The sequence below is a fragment of the Motacilla alba genome, chromosome 2, assembly GCF_015832195.1.
Source record: "Motacilla alba alba isolate MOTALB_02 chromosome 2, Motacilla_alba_V1.0_pri, whole genome shotgun sequence".
In the NCBI taxonomy this organism is placed as follows: Eukaryota; Metazoa; Chordata; class Aves; order Passeriformes; family Motacillidae; genus Motacilla; species Motacilla alba.
Genome location: NC_052017.1, coordinates 41,721,398 through 41,747,557, shown reverse-complemented (window position 1 = coordinate 41,747,557; position 26,160 = coordinate 41,721,398). Strand labels below are relative to the sequence as shown.

The 26,160-nt window shown below is 39.6% G+C and overlaps 1 protein-coding gene across 3 annotated transcripts in view; it reads right to left on the bottom strand.

Moving 5' to 3' along the window:
* Positions 1-10,513, bottom strand: part of ANO10 (anoctamin 10) — a 121,964-nt gene extending 111,451 nt beyond the window's left edge. Inside the window, exons 1-6 of one of the 3 annotated variants that reach the window (XM_038130060.1) lie at positions 10,385-10,513; positions 7,043-7,216; positions 5,840-6,022; positions 4,299-4,433; positions 2,654-2,773; positions 128-697 (exon numbers count right to left, since the gene is read on the bottom strand). In XM_038130060.1, the coding sequence (XP_037985988.1) occupies positions 128-697; positions 2,654-2,773; positions 4,299-4,433; positions 5,840-6,022; positions 7,043-7,202 (1,168 nt within the window). In that variant the 5' untranslated portion in view covers positions 7,203-7,216; positions 10,385-10,513. Of the gene's footprint in view, positions 1-127; positions 698-2,653; positions 2,774-4,298; positions 4,434-5,839; positions 6,023-7,042; positions 7,217-9,874; positions 10,355-10,384 lie in introns of those variants that run through there. The other 2 variants (XM_038130061.1, XM_038130062.1) reach the window with 2 other exon arrangements.
* Positions 10,514-26,160: the final 15,647 nt, after the last annotated feature.

Sequence of the window (26,160 nt, the reverse complement as noted above, 5' to 3'; positions counted from 1 at the left end):
ACCCCACAGCAAGAACCTACTCTGGGAAATCTCTTTAGCATTCTGTTGAACAAGAGCTCACAGTAACGGATTCTACAAAGAAAGTCAGATTCTAACTTGAAAGAGGAAGAGTGAACAACTTTCTTACCCCATGATGTTAAGAATTCAGCAGCATACCGATAGATACGGTTCATAATTTCAATCACAACGGCATAGATGATACTGGGCACGTACAGCATCAAGCTGCTGAAGTTAGACTCGTTCTCTTTATGATAATCCAGAGCCCACTGCTCCAAGTCAAAGTAAATCATCATCACGTACAGTGAGAAGTAGAGGCAAAGGCACACAAATGGTAAGGACACCAGGTAAATCCGTAACTGCCTCTTAATACTTGAGTACACTGGCTCCTCCCTGCCAGTGACAGGATTGATCCCCAGCACGCCGTGGAAGCCTGGCCTTGGCTCTTCAAACTGTCGTTTCATCAGCAGCGTGCCCCAGCGGTACGTCAGGATGGCGCAGATCCGCTTCCAGACCTCCAGTATCACAGTGGACCACAGCAGATTGAAAGTGGCAAACATCACGTATTTGTCGTAGTCTTCCCATGCAAACATGTAATAGGGAATCCCGATGACAGCCATTGGAATCAAAGCAAATGTGAAGTATTCTAAGAAGCCAAAGTAGAGAGCAATGGTTTCGCCAAAGTAGCAGCGTATGTCATCTGCAGAAAGAAATGAATCAGCTAAGACTACACCTAACAGAGATGTCAGTACAGTATCAAACTTGACCTTACATGAACTTAGAACTTTTCACTGGCCAGAATTTTTTTTCTAAACACAATGAGTATCATTGCTTTTAGTTTCTTCCTTCACCCTTATTACAAAAAGTCAGATGGTTATCTGAATTATTTTTTCAATGTTACATACATACCCACATAAAACATACCATTCCGATGGCAAGGAAGTCAAACAGATATCCAGAGAAAGGGGAAAAAAAAAGAAAAAACCCAACCAAAGAGAAAACACTATCATTCTTGCAGACAGAATTGATCAATGAATGGCATGGAAGATATCTGATGTAACAGAAACCACTTTAACAGCAAGTGACACCCAGCTTCTGAAAATTCCCACTGGCATATGTATTCCTGGGAAACAAATTTGTTTCAGCTTGCTCAGAGACAAAAAGGGATAGTTGTGATTTGACAACCCTCAAGGAAATAAAGGAAGAGATGGACAGCTGTATCAAAATATTAAATCTTAAGCACATCAGATAGAGTACTCAGGTTGAGATACTGTCTTCAGCAGACAACTGATACATAAAATACATACTTACTGTACTCACTAAGTTTTAAAGTCTCTGTAGCACCTGAGCAGACAAAGTACACTAATAATGGGTACATTTCATGACAGATGTATTACCTCCAAGAAGACATATCACTTGTCTTACTAATAAAAAAATAGGATTATTATTCATATAATATAGAAATTATTAGATACAGAAATGCCAACCAAAGAGTTTAGAATGCTGAAGTCTCTTGTCTTTGCCTGCTTGGACAACCAGATTGCTTGTATGCCACTGGTTTGTATTTACCAGCTTAAAGAAACAGCCACAGAAGCATGACTTCTGAATTGACACTGTAAATACACTACCCCAGTGTAATACCCCAGTTTATTACCTCTGTAATAAACTACCACAAAACCCCTCATATGCAATACCAGAATATTCTTATGGCTTACAAAATACTACAACAAGAACTTAACAATTGTCAACCAGATAAAAGTCTCTGAAAGCAAGGAGGAAAGGTAAACAGACAGAAGGATCAGCACTCCAACATCCCAGTCAATCAAAAATTCATTAACAAATATATTCAAGTGAAGGTCATTAGCATCAATTCACACTCCAACATGAAAGACATCCCTAAATTAGTACATACTTGACAGGCTCCTGGGATTTACTTCAAAACTTTGTATGGATTCAGTGTCAGTCCAAAGGAAAAAAACCCTTTCTCACATAAACAAAAGACCAGCATGCAATAAGGCTCCTAACACAATACTCTGGAGGCAAGCATTATCAAGCCAGATCTTTAACTTCCTGCAGCTCAGGAAAGAACCTCAAACAACTGCAAGACCCAGAGACTTATAATTAGGAAAGCTCCCAAATGCTTATTTTCTTATTTTTAAATAAAATTTACAGGTTTAGAGTTTAAAACTTAACTTTCCACATTGCCTGACTAAAAATTATATTCATTTTATGATTATTCAGTGTCTAAAATATATTCATGTGACGCTAGCATGCAACAACATAACAGTCTTCAGTCAGACACTGAATTTAAAACAAACAGTTGTAAATACACTTCTGACACACCTACAATACAAAAAAAGCTTTGGGAGTTCCAGACACGTGGGAGCTTGTCAAGAGTCAGTTTGAAAGAACAGTCTTGGCTTGGACCATTCCTGCTTTACTGATGGGTGGGGAGAATTTGTGATGTGCAGAATGCTGTTTCATGGAAGCTCACAGACTACAGACTCTGAAACCACCAATTCTGCAAGTCTACAATCATTTCAGCAGGTCACACGGGAAACGCTAAAAGAGGAGAAACTTGTCCAAATGGTAAAAGAGCAGTGGTCTAATTTCATGACTCCACTGCATGACCACAATACAAAGGCTGTTCACATACCTAAAGGTTGATAACCAATTTTCACTCGGCCATACCAGCTGTGACAAAGCTTTTTCAACTCTTCTCTATCATGCAGAGGGAAAATTTGAACAAGAATACCACTGGTCAATAATCTTCTCACTAGAAGATAAAAGAAAACATAGATACCTGGCACTCCTTCAAAGGACAGTGAAGTTGACATAAGTAAAAAGATTATGTTGTGTATTTACCAAGCCTAAAGTTCCTTTGAAATACTAGCACTCAAATCCTAAAAAAATTGTCTCACGTTAATTAAAAAATTGAGAGCAGTTACACCTATTCCTGCAAATACTGTGATGTCCATTGCAAGACAAAGAGCAACCTTTTTACATATAATAACAACTCCACAGCTCTGCAATATCACCAGCTTCAATAGCAAAAAAGTGCTACAGGTCAGGACTGAAATGCCACATGTAGCTTTGCAGTGATAGCCACAAAGCCATCATTGTACTAATTATGGGAAAGATAAAAAAACCAAAACCTTTGAATTACCGATTTACACTAATTTGTAAATTTTATCACATCTTCATTGCAAACAAACTACACATTTCACAATTTTAATTTAGCTTTGTTATGGAAAGCAATACTACATGTGTGGATAAACAATTAACAAACTGTTCTGAAGTTACACCCATAGAAAAAATAAAATATATTAAAAAACAGGGAGGCAATGAAGTGTTACAGTGTTTTACTATTTCCCATCATCATCTGCTTGACACAATTTGAAAAAACACCTTGGTTATATAAAAAAATTACCAATATAAACTCATCTGACATCTACATTTATTTATGTTTTTTGAACACAGATCTCATTCTCTGATGATCAACACCAAAAAATAAAGATACTGTTAATAAAAGGACATAAAATTATTAAGATCCATTCTCCTAAGAATCTGTAGCATAGCATCTCTGCCAACAAACTACTTTCAGCTATCATAAAAATAGCACCAGCTCTCATTGCTTCTTTCTCTCATGAAAAGGAAAAGCTCTTGAAGCAAACAGGAAAATCAGGGAAACCAAATAAATTACATAAAATTTCCTTCTTGTTTTGAAATTTGTAACTCTAGAGCACTGGTACCCATTCCAGTATTTTTATACAGAGAGAATCCAAATATACAATCATGTAACTTAAATAAAAATTACTGTTGGTACTAATTAAAAACAACAGATACATCAACATGTGCAAAAGCTACCCAGCTGAAGAGAACATAAGGCCAGAGCCCCAGCCTCACAGAACAACTCAGGATGGACAGCCCTCTGGAAGTAATCTAGTCCACCTTCCTGCTCAAGGCAGGTGTGGCTTAAATCAGGCTGCTCAGGGCCTTGTCTGGCAAGGATTTAGAAGTCTCCCAGGAGAGTTACTAGCAATCTCTTTAAATTCCTAATCAAATGTTTGATTAGCCTGTTGAAAAAAATACTTTCTCGATACCTATTCATAATTTCTCTTGTATTGTGCATCCATTGCCTTTTGCCCTATTACTGAAGCAGTGAAAAAACAAATTTGGTTAACAATAGTGGGACTTGAACATCTGAAGGATTTCTCTTTATTACAGGATTATTTTTTTTTTTCACCATGAACAGTATCCTACATCAACTCAGTGAGTTAGAGGCAAACTATGTTACTTACCAATTGATTTTCCTGGGTACAGTTTTGCCTGAGGATATCCAGGGATCATTTTTTCATCTTTGGCTCTCAAATTTTCAAGTTCATGTTTGATGATGTACTGACACTCTGCCATTGTAAGGAAATTGTGATTGTCATCTAAATAAAAAGGAAGGTTGTATGAAATGGTGCAGCACATGGATACAACCCTGGCTGCAAACAACTACAAAAAATTACCAGAATCAGGAAAAAAAAAATACAGCAACAAACCCATGTCAACCCCATCACTTTATCATCAAGGAAACAAGAGTAAGATTTTCTTGACATAAAAACAATTTCTTCCCCCCTTAGGAATAAGAAACTATAGGGATCCCCCTAAATACACTAAGTAAGAAGCTAAAATATCAACAAAAAATATCAAAGGATAACAGTATAATATAGTAGTTTAACTGGGCAACCAGAAATACTACCAAGACAACAAAGACTGCAGGGTTTCTTTTCTAGGTGATAATTCTTCTGATTGCACCTGGACAAAACTAAAATGACGTCTGTGTTTTTAAAAAGAAAAAATACCAGGAGATACAGCCAAAAATATATTTACAGCAGTTGGAAATCCAGCTAATCCTAGAGATTCTGTTAGCAGTGGAATTTGTGACAGATTTGCATTAATAATGTAAAGGCATGAGAGACACAGAAGTGGCACTTTTGCAACAGACAACTTTTCTGAAGGCTTCCTATTTTCAGGAAAGCAAGGTCACAAAACTGAAGGCACTGCAACAGTTATTGCACAGCAGTGGTGTTGAGCAAAACTGCCACTGAACAACAAAACTTAAAAATTGTTTCAGACAGACTCAAGAGCCTTTATATTGAAAAATGTGGTGAAAGGCATCATTCAAACAGGCACATTAAAAGTATTAGCAATACTAAGCTGGAACTCCACTGTAAGGGCATTAAATATCTTACAAGCAGCACTTTTAAAAGGAAATGTTCCTGCATTGGCATTCCCACAAAATAAAAGAGGAAAAGGAATGATTCCACTAATCATGCCCAAATCCCTCTGAATGCATCTGTAGTGTTAATTATTGTTTGTTTGATGTATACATGACAGGGAAAAATGTTTCTATTTTTTCCAGCTTATTTTAAGATCATAAGCCTCAAAACTGGCTCACAGGAATTAAATTGCTACACTAATTCATAACATGGATTGATAATAATAAAATCATGTTTATCAACTCTTTTTCTTGTTCTATTTTCCAAGAAAATCTTTCATACAAGTAAAAGACTATTTGAAGCATAGAAAAGCATGAAGGAAAAGACAGGCAAAAAATTAAAGCCATGTGAAAGAAACCAAAATTCATTATATGACTTGAATTTCCATAGTTAAAAATACTTATTTTAATACTTATAGTTAAAAATACTTTTTTTTTTCCCATGGCTTGGTCTTCCACTTGCTGTTCACAGTTACCATTCCAAGGATTAGAAAGACTGTAAAAGGTCTAGCAGCGTAATTCCTTATAATCTTTAGTCACCACTTTGCAATGACAAAGATTCCAACCACTGCTTACCTGCAAAATGTTTGAAAGTTTTTCTACTGCTGTATGTAAAAGTTCTCATTGAGTTATCACTGCATTCCTTCACCAAACCCACAGTTTCAGCTCCCAGCAACAGCCTTAAGTGGGAAGCTCCAACTAGATAAATATTTTCAACTCCATTTTCCGTAACCAGTGGTTTAATCAGTAGTTGTGCACCTTTAAAGTAAAGAGGGGTAAAATAAGCAAGAAAATACATTAAAATTATGTCTAAAAGCCCTAGCATTTTAGCATCCAAGATACTGGCCCTAGCTAACAGGACTGCTGAAAATGTCTCTTTTTAAGGATACAAAAAGAGTTAAGGTTTCAACAGTACTTGACACAGGTTGTTCAGAATCTTGCAGGGTCACCCCCTGATTTAACCCTGTTTCCCTTGAAGCACTCTCAACAATGAACTGGAACAATGGGGACTGTTTGGATCTATTCCCCTAAGGTTCACACCATAAAAGCAAGAAGTGCTTCTTCAAACAGTTCAATTGGTTTTAAGAAGACTAGGCTTTTGAAGCAGAAACATCCCTAACTTACCTAAAAGAGATCTGAAAGCAAGTTTGTAGTCACAAATCCATCAGCCAAAGCTATAAGCTATAAGCTACAACAGCCACAAATAATGATTTTTTTTTAAAAAGTTTTTTAAAAAGTCCAAGGAATTACAAATAAATTAGACTAACTTCAATTGCCAGAAGTATACCAAAATGAGTAATGAAATATTGCCTTTTTAAGACACTTCATGCTAACAAAACATATAAATAAAACCTAACATGACGTTATCAAGATTAAATTGCTTTCTGCTAACTTAATTTTGTTCTACAGCATGGTATGAAGGCTTATGGACAGGATATGAAGCGTCTTCATTTAGGCAAGGCTTACTACATTTCTTCAAGGAACAGGAGAATCATGTCTAGACAAATGCTCTAAAAACTTAAATCAAAACTACATTGAAACATAGGTTATCAGGGCTTCAGTGCAAAAATGGAAAAATTCTAGAGTTCAACTGGCATTTGACCTTAAGCCAATGTTTTCATTAATTATAGGGTTAAGTGGGTTCAAAAAATGCAAAACAAGATTGGCAAGCAATCATTATACCACAAATTCCCTGAAAACAAATTTTCTGTATGTCTTCATATTAGGGTGACAGCCAATTTCATTTCAAAGTGCTGCAGAAGATCATACCGTACTCACCTCCATTTGCCTTTTTGTCCACAATTCGTTTAGTGAACCATTCTATGGTTTCTTCTTTGGTGCCTTTTGCAAGTTCAATTACTACCAGGGGCCTGAAGTTAGACTCAGCAGTATCCAAAAAAGACCAGCTTTCCACCATCTCTTTCGTTTTTCCCGCCATCTCCTGAGAGCTTGCTAAGTACAAAACAAAATAAAATGCATGTGCTAAAAAATAGCTGGTACAAATCTAAAACCAACAAAACTTTACTGTAGTGAGTTACACAAGTCTGTGCTTATCGAAGGCATAGGTGTGCACTTTTATGCACTTAATACTACCAGGCTGAGCAACCTCTGCAGTTGTCAAGATGCTACTGATCTCCCATGGCATCTAAGTCCTACTCTCTAGGTAGGAAAACTGTTGTTGCTATGTATAGCAAAGCAGCACTGAGAGGGAAGCAAGCAAATAAATTAAAACAAATCAATAAGGTGAAACTATCCTCAAAAACAACAGCCTGCAACTTCTGACAGTGTATTTGTCAGCAAATGAAAACATTAACAGAAACTTAGTCAGGTATTTAAAAATCAATAAGCTTCTGGTGGTATGAGTATGCAAACACATTATAAGGAAGAACCTTCTCAGTTAATCTTGTGAAGCTTCAACCATACCGAGGAAATTTATAACCAGCTTGGGTAGGTGAGTAAGACACCTGTCATACTGACAGGCAAATAACACTCAAAGCACTTAAATGACTTTTTGGAACCTCTACACCAAGTGTTCTGTGACAAAGTCCAGCTGTAAAGCACTGACAGCACAACTTCATGTGTAAATACTCAAACGATCTAAGCAGGCCTTTATAGACTCACAGACCCATTTAGGCTGGCAAAGGCCTTCAAGACTGAGTCCAACCATTAATGCAGAACTTCCTGGTCCAGCACTAAACAATGTCCTTAAGAGCCACATCTACAGAGCTTTTAAATACCTTCAGGGATGGTGACTCAACCGTTTCCCTCAACAGCCTGTTTCAGTGCCTGGCAACCCTTTCCAGAATGAAATTTTTCACAGAATTTTAATGGCACAGCTTGAAGCCATTTTCTCTTGTCTTATCACCTGTTACTTGGCAGACCCCCACCTTGCAACAACCTCTTTTCAGGTAGCTGTAGAGAGTAATGAGGTCTCCTCTGAGCCTTCTTTTCTTCAGGCTGAACAACCCCAGGCATTCCTCTTTTGTCTTCTTAACAAATTTTGTCTAAATTATCATTGTATCATCCTTCATAAAGCAACTTAGAGATCATTGTATCACTTCATAAAGCAACTTAGAGATATCGATATAAAACAAATCTGTTAACTAACCTACTCCGTTTTAAAAAAAGTAAAAAACCCTAACAAAAAAACCACAGTTTTTTTTTGACAGATTTAATTTACTAAATTTAAAAGTGAGGGGAAGGTTTGGTGATTTTGGTTTGGGGATTTGAGGTAATTTTTTTATATTAACTTGACTGAAGAAGGGAATTTACCCACTGCCTTTAAGCAATTTCTCCACTCCTGTTAAAATACTTAATTTCTAAGGAAGCTGCTTTAAGGATGCAGTTCAGCTTTTATGACCATTATACTTCTGTGACTCAAGGACAAATCAGTCTCCAGTATTTCATATAAATTATCCTACAAAATTCAATGATACTATTAACATATGCATATCATAATAAACAAGTCTATTCAACTTGTCAATTTCGACTTAAAGAAAAAAGGCAAATTTCAATGGGGCTTTTGTTAGTTTCACTTGCCTTTTCACAGGCACACAATTCTGCAACATACAGATTTACAGCTCTGAACCCAAGTATTCATGTCTTTAAAAAAATGCACTGGATTAATAAAGTATTTTTCAAAAATTCAGATGTGTGTCTGTATAAACAGAATGAACCAGAGAAAAACATTATCAGGGATGAGGCAGTGTAACTGAGCTTGTCAGTGACTAACTACACTGTCATGGTAAGTCACTGCACCTTAATGCATCATTATCCGTAATCAGAGGTTTGCAAGGGTTCGCTAAAATTATACCTGACACATTGCGTATACTGCCATTTCTAAAGAATTCTAAGAATGAAAAGCACTAAATAATTATTAAATATTACCTACTGGTTAAGAATATTGCTTTGCAGAACAGTTATCTCTTGTAAACAGCCTTTTTAATAAACAGTGCGCTACTCAGTGAACTTGGCTCCTATCATTTATTCAGAATCATCGTCCTTGACTGTGTAAGAATCACAGAATTATCACAGAATCAAAGAATGGTTTGATTTGGAGGTACTTTTAGGACCACCTAGTTCCAATTCCACGGGAACGTTCCAATGCCACGGGAACACCTTCCACTAGACCAGGTTGCTCAGAGCCACATTCAACTCAGCCCTGAACAATGCCAGGGATGGGACATCCACAGCTTCTCTGGGCAACATGCTCCAGTGCTTCACCACCCTCACAGTAAAGAATTTCTTCCTAATATCTAACCCAAAACTACTCTCTTTCAGTTTCTTATTTTCAGGCTTATTACTACTGAAAACTACAACAGAGTTGAAGTACTCTTCCAAATCGTGCCCGTGTGATTTCCAAATTTATGTTCCTAACAGGTTGTCCAACGCCCAGCACAGACCCTCTGGGAGGTAGTATGGGAGGTTACTTGGCCTCTTCTTTCACCCTACACACTGTGAAACCAGTGACAGACCCAGAAGTACAGGGAACAACCCAAGAAGGCCCTCGAACCCCCGAGCTGCCACTCTCACGGAATGCCTCTGTGGCGGCCACAATTTATTAGAAAAGCCCTCTGTGACCACCCACTCCAACCCATGACCGAGAACCACCTTGTCAGCTCAGAGCAGAGGGAGCTGCAGCCCTTTTCCAGGGCGTGTGGGTGCAGAGCGGGTCACAGGCAGGCGCACCGCCCAGCCTCCGCCCGCTCGGCGGCCCCGGCAGCCGCCGCGTCCGGGCCGTGCCCGCTCTAAGGCGGTCCATCGCGGCTCCTTCCCACTGCCAGGCTGCGCCTCGCTCTCCTTTTTTAGGAACGCAAATACCGGGGAGGAGAGCAGCACGGCCGGTGACTCACTGCCTGCCCCCGGCCCGGCCGCGCTCGCCGGCGGCCGCCGCCCTGCGCCGCTCGCCCCGCCGCCCGCAGCCCACCGCGGCCGCGAGCACCTCCCCGAGCGCTGCCGGGGCGGCGGGGGAAGCGCCGGGGGTGTCACGGCCGCCCAGGCTCGGCACTGGCTCCGCGCCGCGGCGGGGTGGGCGGGAAGGGCGGAGGCTCCTCCCCTGGCGGCGGCGCAGGCAGCCGGAGCCCCTTGCCGCGAAACGCCGGCCGCCCACTCCCCACTCACCGCCGGTGCCGGCTCCACATCCGCAGGGCAGGGCGGGGCTGAGGCGGGCGGCGGCCGCAGGCACCGGGCGCTGCCAGCTCGGGCTCCGGGCCGGCCCAGCGTGACACCGCCCGCCGCTGCCGCTGGCCACGCCCCTCGCCGTGGCCCTTCCCGGCCCGGCCCAACCGGGCCCGGCCGCCCCTTCTGCGGCCTTTCAGAGTGCTCCCATGTCAGCGTTTTGAAAATGCCCCAGTGTCAGTGTTTCAGCAACGCTCGTATGCACCACCAGCTCTCACTTCATCCTCTTGTTTATTTCCACGTTTTTCTGCCCGTGCTGCCTCCTGTCCCAGAACCACAGGATCAATTAGGTTGGAAAAGGTTTCTAAGACCATCGAGTCCAACCAATGACTGAACGGCACTGTGTCAACCAGAGCCTGGCACTGAGTGCCACGTCCAGTCTTTCCTTAAACACCTCCAGGAACGGTGACTCCACCACCACCAGGAACAGTCCGTTTCAATATTTATTCATCCATTCTGTGAAGAAATTTCTCCTGATGTCCAAGCTAAACCTCCCCTGGCGCAGCTTGAGACTCTGTTCCTCTTGTCCTGCACTGGTTTCCTGGGACAAGAAACCAACCCTCAACTGGCTACACCCTCCTTTCAGGTGGTTGCAGAGACTGATAAGGTCACCCCTGAGCCTCTTCTTGTCCAGGCTAAACAATCCCAGCTCCCTCAGCCACTCCTCATGGGAATTGTGTTCCAGATCCTTCACCAACTCCATTGCCCTTCTCTGGACTCGCTCCAGCACCTCAATGTCCTTCCTGAATTGAGGGGTCCAGAACTGGACACAGCACTTGAGGTGTGGCCTCACCTGTGTTAAGTACAGGGGAACAATCAGTTCCCCAGTCCTGCTGGCCACACTATTCCTGATAGATGTCAGGATGGCATTGGCCTTCCTCGCCACCTGGGCACACTGCTGCCTCATGCCCTTCTCCAGATGTGGCCCAAACCTTCTCCTGGAGCTTGAGTTATAAACATCCTGCACTTCAGCTGGGTCAGTTACTTTTCCAAACACTGTTTTGTACAGGAAAAGAGAACCATTTTGCATTTTGACACTAAGACTTTTGTAGACAACATAATTCCAAGCATCTATTTGTGGCTAGGAAGCAAGAAGTGTGACTATAAAGCAGTGGTGGCAAAGGATGTGGCCAGCAAAGCATGCTCCCCTGCAGGGCTTGGAGAAGACTTTTCAGCATATTTTGAAATAAATAGAAATATTTGTATGTAAATTTTGTGATGAAATTTTGATTTGTGTTTGGTAGCAAGTGTAAAATACTAGCTTTTGGGGATGAATTTTTGTAGTATTCATAGCCAATGAAGCAGTGAGGGTATAGGGCACCATGGAGAATGGGGCTATGTGAATACTTGAAATTTAGGTATTAGAGACTGCAGTGGAGAGTAGAAGACAGACACATCTGTATCAGATAGTTTGGGCAGAATATCAGACTTCTTAAACTGTGTTTCAGTCTTCTCCAGCTTCCAGTGGCCCCACCACAGAGTTATTCATCTCTGAGCATCACCTACTGTGAAAACTCTCACTTTCTGAAGAAGTAGCATGGCAGTAACAGAAAGGTGGGTTTAACAGAAAGGGGGGTTTAGACCTTATTCATGTGTTTTGCATGTTGGATGTCTCCAGTTATGATGCATCTCACAAATATCCATAATGTCTTCATGGGCCTCTGGCCTCCTTGACCTGATATCTTCAGTCTTCTAGTAGTTTACAAACAATTCTTTTAAAACTATCTCTGACACCTCCTACATTTATGAGTTTTCAGTGGGGACTTGACATTATCCACTTACTTTGGCCCATGCAAATAGTCATTCAAAATCAATCTCTTTTCTGCTATCAAATTTATTTTTCTATTGGACAAGGTCATCTTATGGCAATATTGCTTGATGAGACTGTCACAATTCCTCAATGTCGCGTATCCACTAGGTGTCACATTCTTGCTATGCAATGAATTCTTTACAGTCTCGCTCTCAGTTTCTCTCTAGAAAGTTCACATTTTGCTAGCCATACATAATAGTTAGCACATAATGCTGTATTCACAGAAGAAAAATAGGATTCAGAAGTGGAAACAGTCTCACCACGATGGCAAAAAGTAAATTACTTTGTGCCAATCACAGAGTTGTAGAGGCTAGGAATTTGCTCTTAAGAGGATTAGCTAATTTAAAGATGAATCAGATATGCCCATCCTAAATTGCAAACTGCACTAGCACTATAGCTAAATATAAATCCCAAGCTTGTATCTGTTGGTGACTGTAGTTCAGCCTTGTGATTCTGCTAGCTGATTATAGCATTTTCATGGTCTGTCTCTGTCAGGCACCATGCAGACTGCAGACAGAGTAGAATAGATGAGCTGTGGTAAGGCAGGAAGAAAAAGGGGGGGGAAAAGAGAGACAAAAAAAGACTCCATGAAAATTTCAAGAGCATAGGATTTATTTTTATTCTGTGGTTAACTCTCTTCTCCCTGGACTAATGACTACCACAGTACTTAACTACATTAAGAACCCATTAATTTACTGTGAAGTGAAACTGGCTTTTACACCTGGTTAAAACTTCGACCATATTTTGGGTATAGTTCAATGGCTAGCTGAGCCCATCCAGCATCTCACTGCCACTAAAAGGGTGAGATCTCACTCCCAGTCCACCATTATCATTTCCTTCTCCCTGTACCCACATTGTCAGACCTAAGGCTCTGCCCCACACTTCAGCCAACGCTGGCATTCACCAGATCCATCTCTGAGTCCATTCAATTTACCAGCTCCATAGAAAACCACCCACTTTTGGTTTGTTTTGCCTTGTTCTCTTTCAGTGATTTAAATAAACTCAGATAAAGGTTAAAGAGCTGGCACAAAGAAAGCACCTTCCCATACAGCAATCCTCATTAATTCAAATGCATGTAGGTGTATGTATAGTGTGACAACCATACTTCACATAGTCACGTAATGAGATTAATATTGACTCTTATCTGAAGTCATATATAATAGCAATCATTCTCGTAAGATTTACCTTTATGGTTTTGAGACATACTGGAACACTGTGTTATCATAAAAGTCAGGAGCAACTAACAGCAAAATATCCTTTTAATTCATAAGCTAATGACATATTAGTCTGAGTCCAAAATGGATGATGAGATTCCTAAAGTTTAAGGCTAACATTAGATTACCTTATTATGTTATTAATAACAATTGCATTGAAATTTTAGTAATTAAATTTCAATTAATGTGTTTGTCAGAGTAAGATACAGTGACATTTTACCAATTTTCAATAACATATTTTGTCAGATTATACAGGATCTTTGCAAAAGTGAAATAAACATTATTAAATTGCATTCCTGCAAATGGAGGGTAAGTTATTTTTTGAGTCACACTTGGCACAATTTTTACATTCTGATAGGAATTTTCATATGAGTGCGTTCATTCAGTACAAATACTGTTTGTGTCAAACTATGAAAGCTTTGATTCATAAACCCTGAGCAACAAAGCTGATTGATTGCAATCTGTAAGGTACAAGGAAGACACATCTCTTCCATTTCACACTGTGTCCATCTGATTAGAAACATTTCGTTTTAACTTAGGTATCTATTTCCAAATACGATCATCAGGGAACAAAAAGCCCTGTCCAACGAAATGACAACAACATAAAAAGAGGAGGATCAGCCTGCCTAAGCCCGGAAGAAGGGAGAGAAACCATTCTCAAATTATTAGCAAGGAGAAGCAAGTAAAAGATAAAACATGCATAAGATGTTATTCATCATTTATATGTGAAGAACAATAAATTTCAAGTTAGGCAAACAGCATCCTAGCCTGCATCAGAAATACTGTGACTAGCAGGAATAGGACAGTGCTCTCCCCCTGGACTTTGCACTGGTCAGGCTGCACCTCAAGTCCTGTGTCCAGTTCTAAGACCCTCATTCCAAGGAAGACATTGAGATGCTGGAGCAAGTCCAGAGAATGGCAATGAAGCTAGAGCAAGGACGAGATCACAAGTGCTATGAGGAGCAGCTGAGGGATCAGGAATTGTTTAGCCTGGAGAAAAGGAGACTGAGAGGAGACCTTATCACTCTCTGCAGCCACCTGAAAGGAGTGTGTAGCAAGGTGGAGGTTGGCCTTTTCTCCCAACCAGTAGGACAAGAGGAAATGGCCTCAAGTTGCACCAGGGAAGGTTTAGATTGGGTATGAGGAAAAATTTATCCACTGAAAGGGTTGTCAAGGCTTGGAACAGACTGCCCAGGGAAGTGGTTGAGTCACCGTCCCCAGAGGTATTTAAAAGCCATGTAGATGTGGCACCTGGGGACATGGCTTAGTGATGGACTTTGCATTGCTGGGTTAACAGTTGGACTCAATGATCTTAAAGGTCCTTTCCAACCTAAATGATTCTATGTTTATTGCCTCAGTATTAGAGTAGCCTGCATGGCTGAGCGATGATGAGGGAGATCCAGCAAGCCAAGTGATCTTTATGTCTTGGGAAAGTGCATAAAGTCAGTAATTTTACTGTACATGAAGACGTGTTTCAAAATTTCATTACTGAACTTTGAAAACTATGCATATTTTCTGATTTTCTTTTGAGATGCATGTGTCAGTGTTTAGGATGCCCCAAATAACTAGAATCTTGGTTTACAGAGCCTCCCTGAATTTGTGAAAATAATACATGAATTCATGTAAAACCTTCACAATTAACCACTAGGGTTCACTTAACATAATGATGATAGTGTCAGGAGCAAAAAGGTTGAATTTTGATGCATTTAGACAAATGGAGCCATGAGGTAACTGAGGTTACAGTGCTTCTGATTAATCTATATGGCCTTCTGTTCCTACTAGCTAGCCCTCAATTCCTAAAATAACGTAGTTTACTAGATTTCACCATCCACCTGCTGTGGAAAGCATCCTATATCCTGTGATCACTGGTCTACTCAGAAGTAAGTCATCACTGGAATTTTCAATACATTCAGTTGGACTGCCTCCCTTCAGTGACTGGCATACACCACTTCTTTTTTTTTTTTTCTCTCTCATCTGGAGACTTCATCAATTGTAAAGGCTGCATTTAGCATGTCCTACAAAAACAGGGGGAAAAAACCCTGCATTTTATATATTTCAATTTTAAGGTAATTTTCTTTCTTTGCATATTTTGCATTATAGAGAACGGTGTCTGTCATTCCACCTGGGCAGAACATACTTGGTTTATCTGTTAGTGCATGGCTAGAAACAGTACTGCACAAACAATTGGTTAATTACCATGATTTACTGGATAGCATAATTTAACACATTCTAACAAAATGTGCAGTCCAGATTCATTGGTAGCCATGATGCCATGCCTGGGGCTGTGCCTCAAAAAGGCAGTCCCTGACTATACTGTCTGATGCAGCCTTGCAGCCTTTTGTGTTTTCCAAATACCTGTTTCAATAATAACTATGCCTGGATTTAGGAACTGAATGAAGATTATTCTGAAAAGCTGAAAGAGCTTGAACAAGGTTTGGGCACATCAAGTTCAGGGATTTGTTATTCAGCAAAAGTTCTTCCAGCCACTACCTTCAAAGTAACACTCACTGAAGATAACAACACGATAAATCCCGTTCCAGTCCTGTGCTGAGGGCTCTGAATTATGAATGGGAATTGCTGTAGGAGGGCTGAAGAAGTTAATGATTCCAGTTGTCTTTCACCTCTTGTGCCTGAATTCAGCTGTTGGACAACCACAGAATGATGCTTTAAGGCAAACCAAAATCAGAGAGAAGGAACACCATCAGCCATTCCAAATGACATCAGATATGTATATGGTGGTTTTTATCACACTTTGTGAACTATTTATTGTGATCTTACAGACAACTTCATGAGGTTATTGATACTGTTTGTAAATGTTACACCTCTATACAATCCATTTTACTCTAATTTTTAAGTAACTTGAAGCATAACTTGGGGAGTGGTCTTTTATGGAGCTCTTGATTATGAAAAGGTGTAGGTTTTGTAAGTTTGCTAGCTGATTCTTCACAGTGTCATAAACTGATTTCTCTAGGGAAATACATTCACTTCTATAGTTAGGCAAGGGCTGTAGCACTGGCAGACGGCTGGCAAAGTGATTGTAGATTTGACAGCTGTTCAACAGTTTTGAATCTAAAGACACTGAGATCTGTTTTCCTTTCTTGCAATGTATGTGTTGCACTGTGAGATACATTCCCAAGCCTGCATATAATTTCTTTGTTTAACTGCTATCCCCTAGTATGAATTGTACACCTGTTTATTTCACTGTTCTCACCATTACTTGGAAAATGATAAAACTGTAAAACTACAAAACTACAGATATCCTACTGCTATTAATTGCTGTTTCTACAGGCCCAAACTTGTCATTATTATTTATTTAAGTCTAGTTTTACATACTACATCTACATACTCAGATTCATATCTTCACCTCCATTTTAAGGTGACCGCAATTTCATGCAAACAGGTGTTTACACATAAAAGACTTTAAAACAGAAATAAAACTTGCAGGCTTTCAATAAATTAATCTTAATTTTTTGATCAAAATATAAATGTGATCACAGTACTTCACAAAACTATGGCCCTTGCCCCCTTAGAAACCAACAACACCAAGAAAAGAATATTGAACTAATGAAAATAGCACCATTTGAAATATTCAGTGAAACATTTTAACAATCACTGAAGTGAGACTAGCTATTAAAGAAAAATGGGATGAGTCAAAAGAGAAAGCCTTTTGCTGTGATCTCCTCTACAGCATACTGACAAGAAAAGTACTGACAGAACTAGGAGGTGAGCGTATGCTATTGTTAACTGACTGCATGTGCTGATCTAGTTCAGCATGTACTTTTGGTATCCAGCTAGTTCCTTGAATGCAAAGTCAGGTACAGTTTTTCAACATCTGCATTCACGTGGGTCCCAGTGCTGTCATCAAATGTTCAGAGCACAGGGTAATAAAGATTTATGATATCTTCTGGCAGTTCAAGGGAACACAAGGCACTCAAAGTGAATCTGAAAAAATGTTTAACCTGACTTCTCTGCTATAGTCATACATTCAAAAACACCAGATACAAAATATTTGTAATGTTAAAGATATTTTATAAAAATTCCAACTAATTAGAGACTAGTATATTATCTTTCTTAGTATTAAGTGTTTCACTTAAAATCTAATACCATGAGTCTGTACAAAAAAAAAAAAACCACCTTGATTTTATCAAGGTCTTTGATTTTTTTTTTATTTTATTTCTGTAGTCTATATTTCTATAATCACATTTGAAGCACACTCAGATATAGCAAACCTAATTTTAGGAAGAATTTATTTTAGTAGGAATCATCTCCAATCAGCAATTAGAAATGCAATGTAGTAGAAAACAGAAATTCTATTTCTGTTCTCAGTTCCTTCTGAAGCAGATGTCTAGTGTTTGCCAAGAGGGAATGGCAGAAGAGTGTAGTATTTGCCCTGTTTTAAGTTGCAGAAGGGAGTGCTCCCTTGTGCTGGTACTACAGTGAAATAATCTAGGCAAAACATTAAATTATTCTCCATTCATAATGTCAAATGTCAAGTACAAGTCAAAAAAAGATTAACGATTAACGTTGCCCTTAAAAATCTTTTGCCTGGGGGATCTGAAGTCATGTACTAAAAACAGAGAACGGAATGCAAGTTCCATTTGGGGTTTCTTCCTTTTTCAGGAAAAATAATGTTTTGCTTTGGCATTACATTATATAACCAGGAGCCTGTGTTCGCTTCAAATTTAATGAGGGTGTCAGGTGTCTGGGTACAGACAATCTCAGCCACTCCAGCCTAGGTGTGTGTGGGTGTATTTAAAGCTGCATGTGAGTCACAGCGAGTCTCACTAGTACTGCATGTAAGGCCTAGAACTCATGGGAACTCGTATAAAGCTTTATATGTTACTGCAGTACTGAGGTGCATGGAGGCTCTACACAAAGTCAGCAGATGAAGGCTTCTCTCTTCTGTGTAGGGCTGTGCAGTGCAGATGCACGCTCTGGCCATACTGAGCTGTGTGGCAAGAACTCACTGCCCTGGAGGCTCATAAGGGAGGCACACACAACGTGTGGAGCAGCAGTGCAGGCAGAGATGCACAGACACAGCTTCTTCCCAGATGCCTGGGATTGGTGGCTTTGAGAGAAGCTGCAGTGCTACACTCACAGCTCGAGTTCCCTGCACTACCACAGGGAACAACCTGGTGAAGGCCAGTGTGGAGGTGTGGGAGGATTCATCAATTGCTTTATGAAATCCACACCTGCAGCAGCATGATTCTTTCGCACTTAACTGTGAGAGAACCTGACTGCTCTTCCAGACACTCTGGAAATGTGGTGAAATACTGAGTGACTGTCAGCACCCATTTATGTTGTCACTCTGAAGCTGACATCTTGCTAACAGAAGTAAGAGCAAGAAGCAGGGCTGGTTCTGTCCCCATGCTGAACCAGCTTATCTGAACTGAAATTCCACCTCCAGACTAAGTGAGGTGGTTTCAGGTGTCCACAAGCAGTCACCATGTAGTGTAAGGGCACAAGTAACATGTGCAAGCCCTCAGGCACCCCCTCGTGCACTTATAAAGGAGTGGTGGTAAGGGTTGAAAAGCTGCCCTTAGTGGTATTTAACAATATGTTCAGAGAGATGGTTTTCACATGTCAGATAGGCAGGACCTGCAGAACTGAGGATTTCTGTATGTCTGGAAATATGGATCTGTGCAACAACTGGTAGGACAGGCTGTTCTGGGCCAGTTCCAGCTTAATATGATTATGTACTCGGAAATGGATGAGAATTTGTGCAGCTGCAGAGCTTTACCAATTCAGGGAAGTTGGAAACTCACACTAACCCTGGTTTGAAGCATCTAAAACCTCTGATCTAAAACACTCTGGGCATTTAATGTTCTTAGAAGCAGAGTGATTGGTAGATGGCAGAATTAGGATGGGTGCTGGCAATATTAGATGGTGTCAGTAACAGTATCCCGCAGTGAAGGTCATGGTCCACTTGGCAGCACTGACCTAGCAGGCTGGAATACTACAGATATCAGCATCATCTATCCAGAAGAAATACATCTTGTGAATATACTTGGATTTTGCATATCCTTTGATTAGGCACCTAATAATAAGCAATACTGAGCTAGCAGATACATTAGATTTTTTTCCTTGATCCTTAGCAAAGTAATCAAATATACATCCCTCTCTGACTTTTTAAAGGAGGACCTTAAATTCAAAGGTGAAAGATGTTTTGCCTTCAATGGATGGTATTTGTGCCCATTTAGTTAAATGGTCTTTCAGGAGACCTAAATATACTCATGGGACTTTGTTGTATGGCCAAAGTAATGTTGTGTGATAAATATGATGAGAAACAATATGTTTAAGTTTCCCAAAAATGTTAACACTGATTTAAAAAATACAGAGCTCTTACAGTAAGATGTAATATTATTTGCACAATATAATTTAAAATATTTTTATGGACATTTTGCAGTTTATTTTATACACTACTATCTTTCTCAACTTTGTTATCTTTGTTGACTATGTTGTACATCTGCAATTGTTGTTTTACTTTTTTTTTCATTTGTTTGTCATGGAATGATTACATTTAATTATTGTTTTATTTACTGTGACATCATTTTCTGAGGGATACACTGGGTAATAAAGGTACTTCACCAATTTGGGGGTTTTTTATTTCAAAATCCATAAACATTTATTTGTTATTTTAAATGTCCATGTTTGGTATAAGACAAATTCAACAACATTTGAACATATTTGAATAAGGAGGAAAATTGTAAAAAAATATATATAGTTCCTTAAAAGACCAGAAGAAACAATACCTTAGCCTTTAACTGACCTTTACTAAAGCTTCTTCCATACTACATACCAAAATCAAATAAAAATTGAATCCAGGTAATGTATCCACTAGTGTACTCCATACAGTGTGGAGTCCGTTCTTACATAACTCACACATGCATGATTTTTTAATGTGATTTATTTGTCTTGACTCCACTCAGTTCAGCCCATGTAACTGAAGAATGAATGTTTATATTTTCAGGGCTGCACATCAGTGCTCTGACACATCTAGGTGAGGAATTGGTTCCCCAGATAGGTTCCTCCACACTGCTGTTACCTGAAGAAGTGTCAGCCGAAGCTCCCCGGGCGACCTTTCAGCTGCCACTCACTGAGATTATCTGCATGATCTACTGCCACTTGACACACCCTTGGGTATCAAAGAGATCTGCAGAGGGCTGGCAGAGACACCACAGGACTGAAGACAGACCTGCACCGTTCTGAAGCAACAGTGGGAGTACCGGAGACACACCACATAGCAGTGAAAATGGTCCTAGACAGATATGCTTAAGCAGCTTATTTAGGTTTTTGCTTCTCTAGCTAGGTGGGCATTTTATCTGTCTTCTCAACAGACTTGTGCATCAGCCTCAAAAGCCAATAGTTCTCTACACAAGAAGTTACCCATCAAGGACATGACCGCATACATTTTTCTCATTTTGATTAGTAAGCATAAGCATTATTTTTTTGCTTTCACACAGCCTACAGTAACACCTTCAAACATACATCTTTCTGTTATTTCTCCAGCAGTACAAACCATAATGAAACTTCGGGTGTACCCACAAAGAAAATACACACTATTAAATAAACACTCACATCAGTATGATTACTTAGCCACACACCAGTAAGTACATGGAATGTTTTGACAAGAGTAAACTTTAAAAGTTCCCCCTTTCTTCTTGGAATTGCTCTACATGACCAAACACCCTACACAACAAAATCAAAATATGCCTGCCTGTAGCATAGGGAGGTAAATGTGTGCTATGTTTAATCCAATTAGCATAGTTACAAGTAGCAGTGTAGGTGCAGCAGCATAGGCCAGACATTATATACATTTATACATTATAAAAATCAGAATACAAGCCATACAAAAATCTAGTAACATGCTCTGAACCTTCTTGGTGTTTTCTTAGGCTTCCAGCAATCAGTGACCAAAGAATTGAGATGTGATTTGTCTCTGGCCACCATCTTCAATATCAATCAAGAGACACCTCCAGTTGCCTACTCCCTTATCTACAGTTCAATGGCACCACATTCCACTATTTCTATCAGATGAAAAAGTATTTCCTGATTTTTTTTTTTCATCTATACCATGATTCACAGGACGCTCCTAATTCTTGTATTGTGAGTTTTGTGAATGCTTGCTTCTTGTTTTCCTTTCCACACCATCCATTGCTTTAAATATTGTTCTTGTACTGCTTTGCATAATCACTCTTCTAGGCCAAGAATTCTAAACTATTTAACTTCTCCACACATGAGAGGATAACATGGTAGTTATTCTTTAACTCTGAAAGTCTCTGCCACCCTTCCTTCAACTTCCTCTTGTCCTAGGCTACTATACCTTTTTCAGAGCAGCATAAGCAAAACTCCATACAGGAGTAAAAATACTTCAGTCCCAATTAAAATGCTTGATTTATTCCTTCTGTATACTTACTTTCCCTATCCCATGACTAAAACAGAAGAATTCATGTAAGGTGTTCCAGGGAATAAATTGCAGCTACCACACTACAAAAATAAAATTGAATCTCTCTCTGTACATTTCTAAATATTAGTATTCTCATAAGGTACACGGTGATTGGCCTTTACATGGCATAATTGTGCCATTGAGGAACTGATTGTAAAGAAATGCAATAGTAAGCTGTTCGATGTTATAGAGGGTATATTATACCTAAACCCACAGATCTGCAATCAAATACAAAAGTTCTGCTGAAACCAAGGTGCCAGGCAAACCAACTACTACATTTAAAAACCCGAAAAACATTCAATAACAATCCATTTGTGTTGCCCAAAGCACAGGAAAAAAAGCAAGATTAAACCAAGTATCTCATGTAGAAAAGCGTTTCCAAGCAACAACTCAAAAGAAATAGGTCATGTGAAGAGAAGAACTAAATTTAGTAATCAAATGTATATTCAGCAGAAAAGATAAAGAAGCTTTAGTGAAATAACCTAAAGAAAAACAAAAGAAATTAAGAGATTTCTGAAGCTGGGAGACACATGAGACAAAAGATGTGCACCTGGTTGCAACTGTGCTACTGAAAAGAAATTCCATGATAGTTAGCTGAGTTAAATTTGTATGAAACATGAAATAACTCAGAGCAGATTTTGGTACAGTATTTTGTTTTTGGTCAGTTTTTCCCCAGAAGCTTGATAGGAGCTCTAGTTCATTGGATATCTGCACAAGCAGACTGAAGTAATGATATGTTAAGCTGGTACAAAAGTACAATGATAAAACTTTTACTGACATCACAGGGTCTTGCAGGCAGCCACTGCTGTTTGCTTTTCATTGTAATTGGGTCGGTGACAGAGCTCTCCTCCATTACACAGAACCACACACATGACTTAATGAAAAGGTGTGACCACAGATGCTGTTGGCATCCCATCTGAGCCCAGTCAGTTCAGCTGAAGAACTTGCTCACCAAGGAGCTTACCTGGAGGTGTGACAGCTAGCTGTCTGGAGCCACAGATGTGGTAACACTGGAAGAATCACTCTGTTCCACAACTTGTAACAAAAAAAAAAAAAAAAAAAGGTACTCTTTTCCCTGAAGGATTTCAAAGGTACTCTTTTCCTCCCTGAAGGATTTCTACTCCATTTCAGAGACTGTCTTGTTAAATCCTTGAACGCTCATTCAACTTCCTGAAGGGTGGCTGTGGTGAGCTGGGGGTCGGTCTCTTTCTCTGGGCAACAACAGACAGAACAAGAGGACACAGTCTCAAGCTGCGCCAAGGGAGATACAGGCTAGAATTAAGGAGGAAGTTTTTCACAGAAAGAGTGGTCAAATACTGGAATCATCTGCCCAGGGAGGTGGTGGAGTCACCATCCCTGGATGTGTTTAAAAAAAGACTGGATGTGGCACTTGGTGCCATGATCTAGTCGAGGTGTTAGAACATGGGTTGGACTCGATGAGAACATGGGTTGGACTCGATGATCTTAAAGGTCTCTTCCAACCTAGAGATTCTGTGATTCTGTGATTCATGGATGGCATTTCTTGTAACAGGGGAGTTTCTGTCACTTCAGTTGCACCAGCTTTGCCACTCCAAGAGCTTTTCTTCCACTCTTAAATTGCAGGTTTTCTCACCTTTAGATAAGGTCTGAACTCTATGGGAACTCCCTACCCAACACAAAGGTAGATAATGCAGCTGTGATAGTAGCTGCAGGACAGCTAAATTAGGACCTCAGGAAGAACACAGAAACTCACAGCATCCAGGAAAATAAAGGGCTGAGTCACGAGCAGCAGAGCCACTTGTCCTTTCCTCCTGCTTAGCTCAAGACTCAGCAGAAGCTGTGCTCTGGGGGTGCTTGCTTCCCACAGCAATAGTTCAGCACCATTCTGCTGCTGTGGGAAGCAGCAGTTTCAAAGCCAGCCCTCTCCTGAGGTCCTGTGGGAAATACCAGTGGGTGAAAGAGTACACTTCTCTCAGAAATGATAGCATATTTTCATTCAGAAGGTTAAAAAACCAACACGAAAATGCAGCATATATGCTGCTATATACTGCAGCAATTTGAACATTATGATTACAGAAATACATATTTCATGATTAATATAAATTCATCCTGTCGATTTACTGTCTCTGGGAGTAGCCATTGACTTTGCTCTGTGGGCACTGCTGAAAATAGTGGGCAGAACAAGATTATCTAATGATGCTAAATTTGCCTTTATTTATCAGTAACTGACATAGCAAAAAATACTGGCTGAAACCCAGACAAACATGGCAAGTCTGGGCTGGGAACTACGATATGTGGTATAAAGGGCAGCGCTGTGGTTTGAATGTGAATGCAAAGGTTGAGTATATTTAGGAAGGACAGTGCCTATCTGTCTGTCATCAGCACCCAGTAGACCAACAGGAAAAAAGCCATGAAGAGCAGGAGAAGCAGCAGTTAAATGCATCCAAAAGAAAGCTGAAAGAACAAACTGTAAGCAGAAGTTATGCTATGTGTAGTTTGATTTTTTTTCTCTTTCCAAGGAAATAGGACTTTGTGAACATTTTTTGTAAATTAAAACAGTGCACCACAGAAATAACTGGGTTCTCTGTCACATCATTACCCAATTTAAAAAAAAAAAAAAACCAAAACTCATAAGGCTGAATCTGGCCAGCAACAGAGGCTACAAAGTAGGAGGGGAAAAGTACTTTAAACTGAGGTTAAGCAGTTACTCACCTTGACATTGCGTTACAAAAGTGATCTTTATGTTGAAAAAGCCAAACTCCAAGGTGAAAACTATTTTCCACTCTACTACTACTTACTATTGCCATTTTTTATGAGCTAGAATGAGTACAAGTAACAACTATTTCTTTTTTTGCCTTATTGAACCATAATACTTAATTATCAAAAGAGAACAATAAAAGAGGGACATTTGCTCTCGAAAGAAGAATTATAACAAAACATGTTGACTGACTTCAATATTGCTTTCAATGTTCTCTTCACACAAACAAAGCAGAAGATTTTACTAGTACAGGTAATTATTCTTTACTCACGTTGTATCCATAAATAAGTGGGACCGAACAGGGACAAAAAACTCTGAGCTATTTTGATTAATTTGGTTGAAATCACTTACTGTATTTCAAGTACAGAGGTATCAAAATATTTTTTTTAAAAAAAGCCTGCAATAAGAACTTATTTCACAAGAGAAATTATTGGAAATTCTCAAGTTCAGAGTTTACCAGATACCAAGTACAATACCCATAGGAGGCTTCCTGTATTTACTCATGGCAGATGCTTGGAGATTGTTGACCAGTTTAGTATTACAACATATGCTTTGGGATCAAAAATAAAATAAAACAAAACAAAAGAGAGATGTGTTTTTATGTACAAAGAAAACTCCAAAACATTGCACAAGTTTTTATTTGCAACCAACAGGGTGAAGATGAGATCAAGATTACACCAGAGAAGTTGCACTGTGTTTCATAGGTAAATTAATTTAACTAGGAGCAGGATTGTGAGGAGGATTTTTGATTTGAAATCTTCCACTAGTATCAAATGGAGTGGCATGGGCTTCAGGCCATGACTTGGGACAATGGGTGTATTGGTGGACAGGATCCACTTCTCAACAAAGCCTGTAGTGATAGGAAAAGGGACAACATTTTCAAACTTTAAACCAGAAGATTTATAGTCAGTATAAGCATGAACTTTCTTATGATGAGAGTAGTGAGATAGTGGAACAGGTTGCCCAGAGAAACTGAGGATGCCCCATCTCTAGGGGTGCTCAAGTTCAGGTTGATAGGGCTTTGAGTAACCTGGTCTAGTGGAAGGTGTCCCTGCTCACTGCAGCGGGATTGGACTAGACAATCTTTAAAGCTCCCTTCCAACCCAAACCCTTCTGTGATTCTATGATTCTATGACACTAAAAACAATCAAAACAGAGGGCTGAAGGGTCCTCAGAAAGTCATATTAACAGCCTCACTACACTTAACTAAATTTCTGACTATGAAGGAGATGCACACAGCCTGTTCTTAAAGTGACAATGACAGACTATGATCATATCAATGGCAACTTCTTTTCCAGTACTGTACCCTTCAAAAACATTTTTGTTTTTAGGATAAACATTACCTAATATTTATCCTAAAATATCCTGGTTTATCCTGGTTGCAATTTCTGCTCCTGGTAGGCATAGAAAAGAAGTTACACCCATCTCATCAGTAACTTCTTGTATACTTGCTGACTGTTGTCATTCTCCTTCTCTTACTCTTCCTCTTCCCTAATTAACCAATTTTATCTG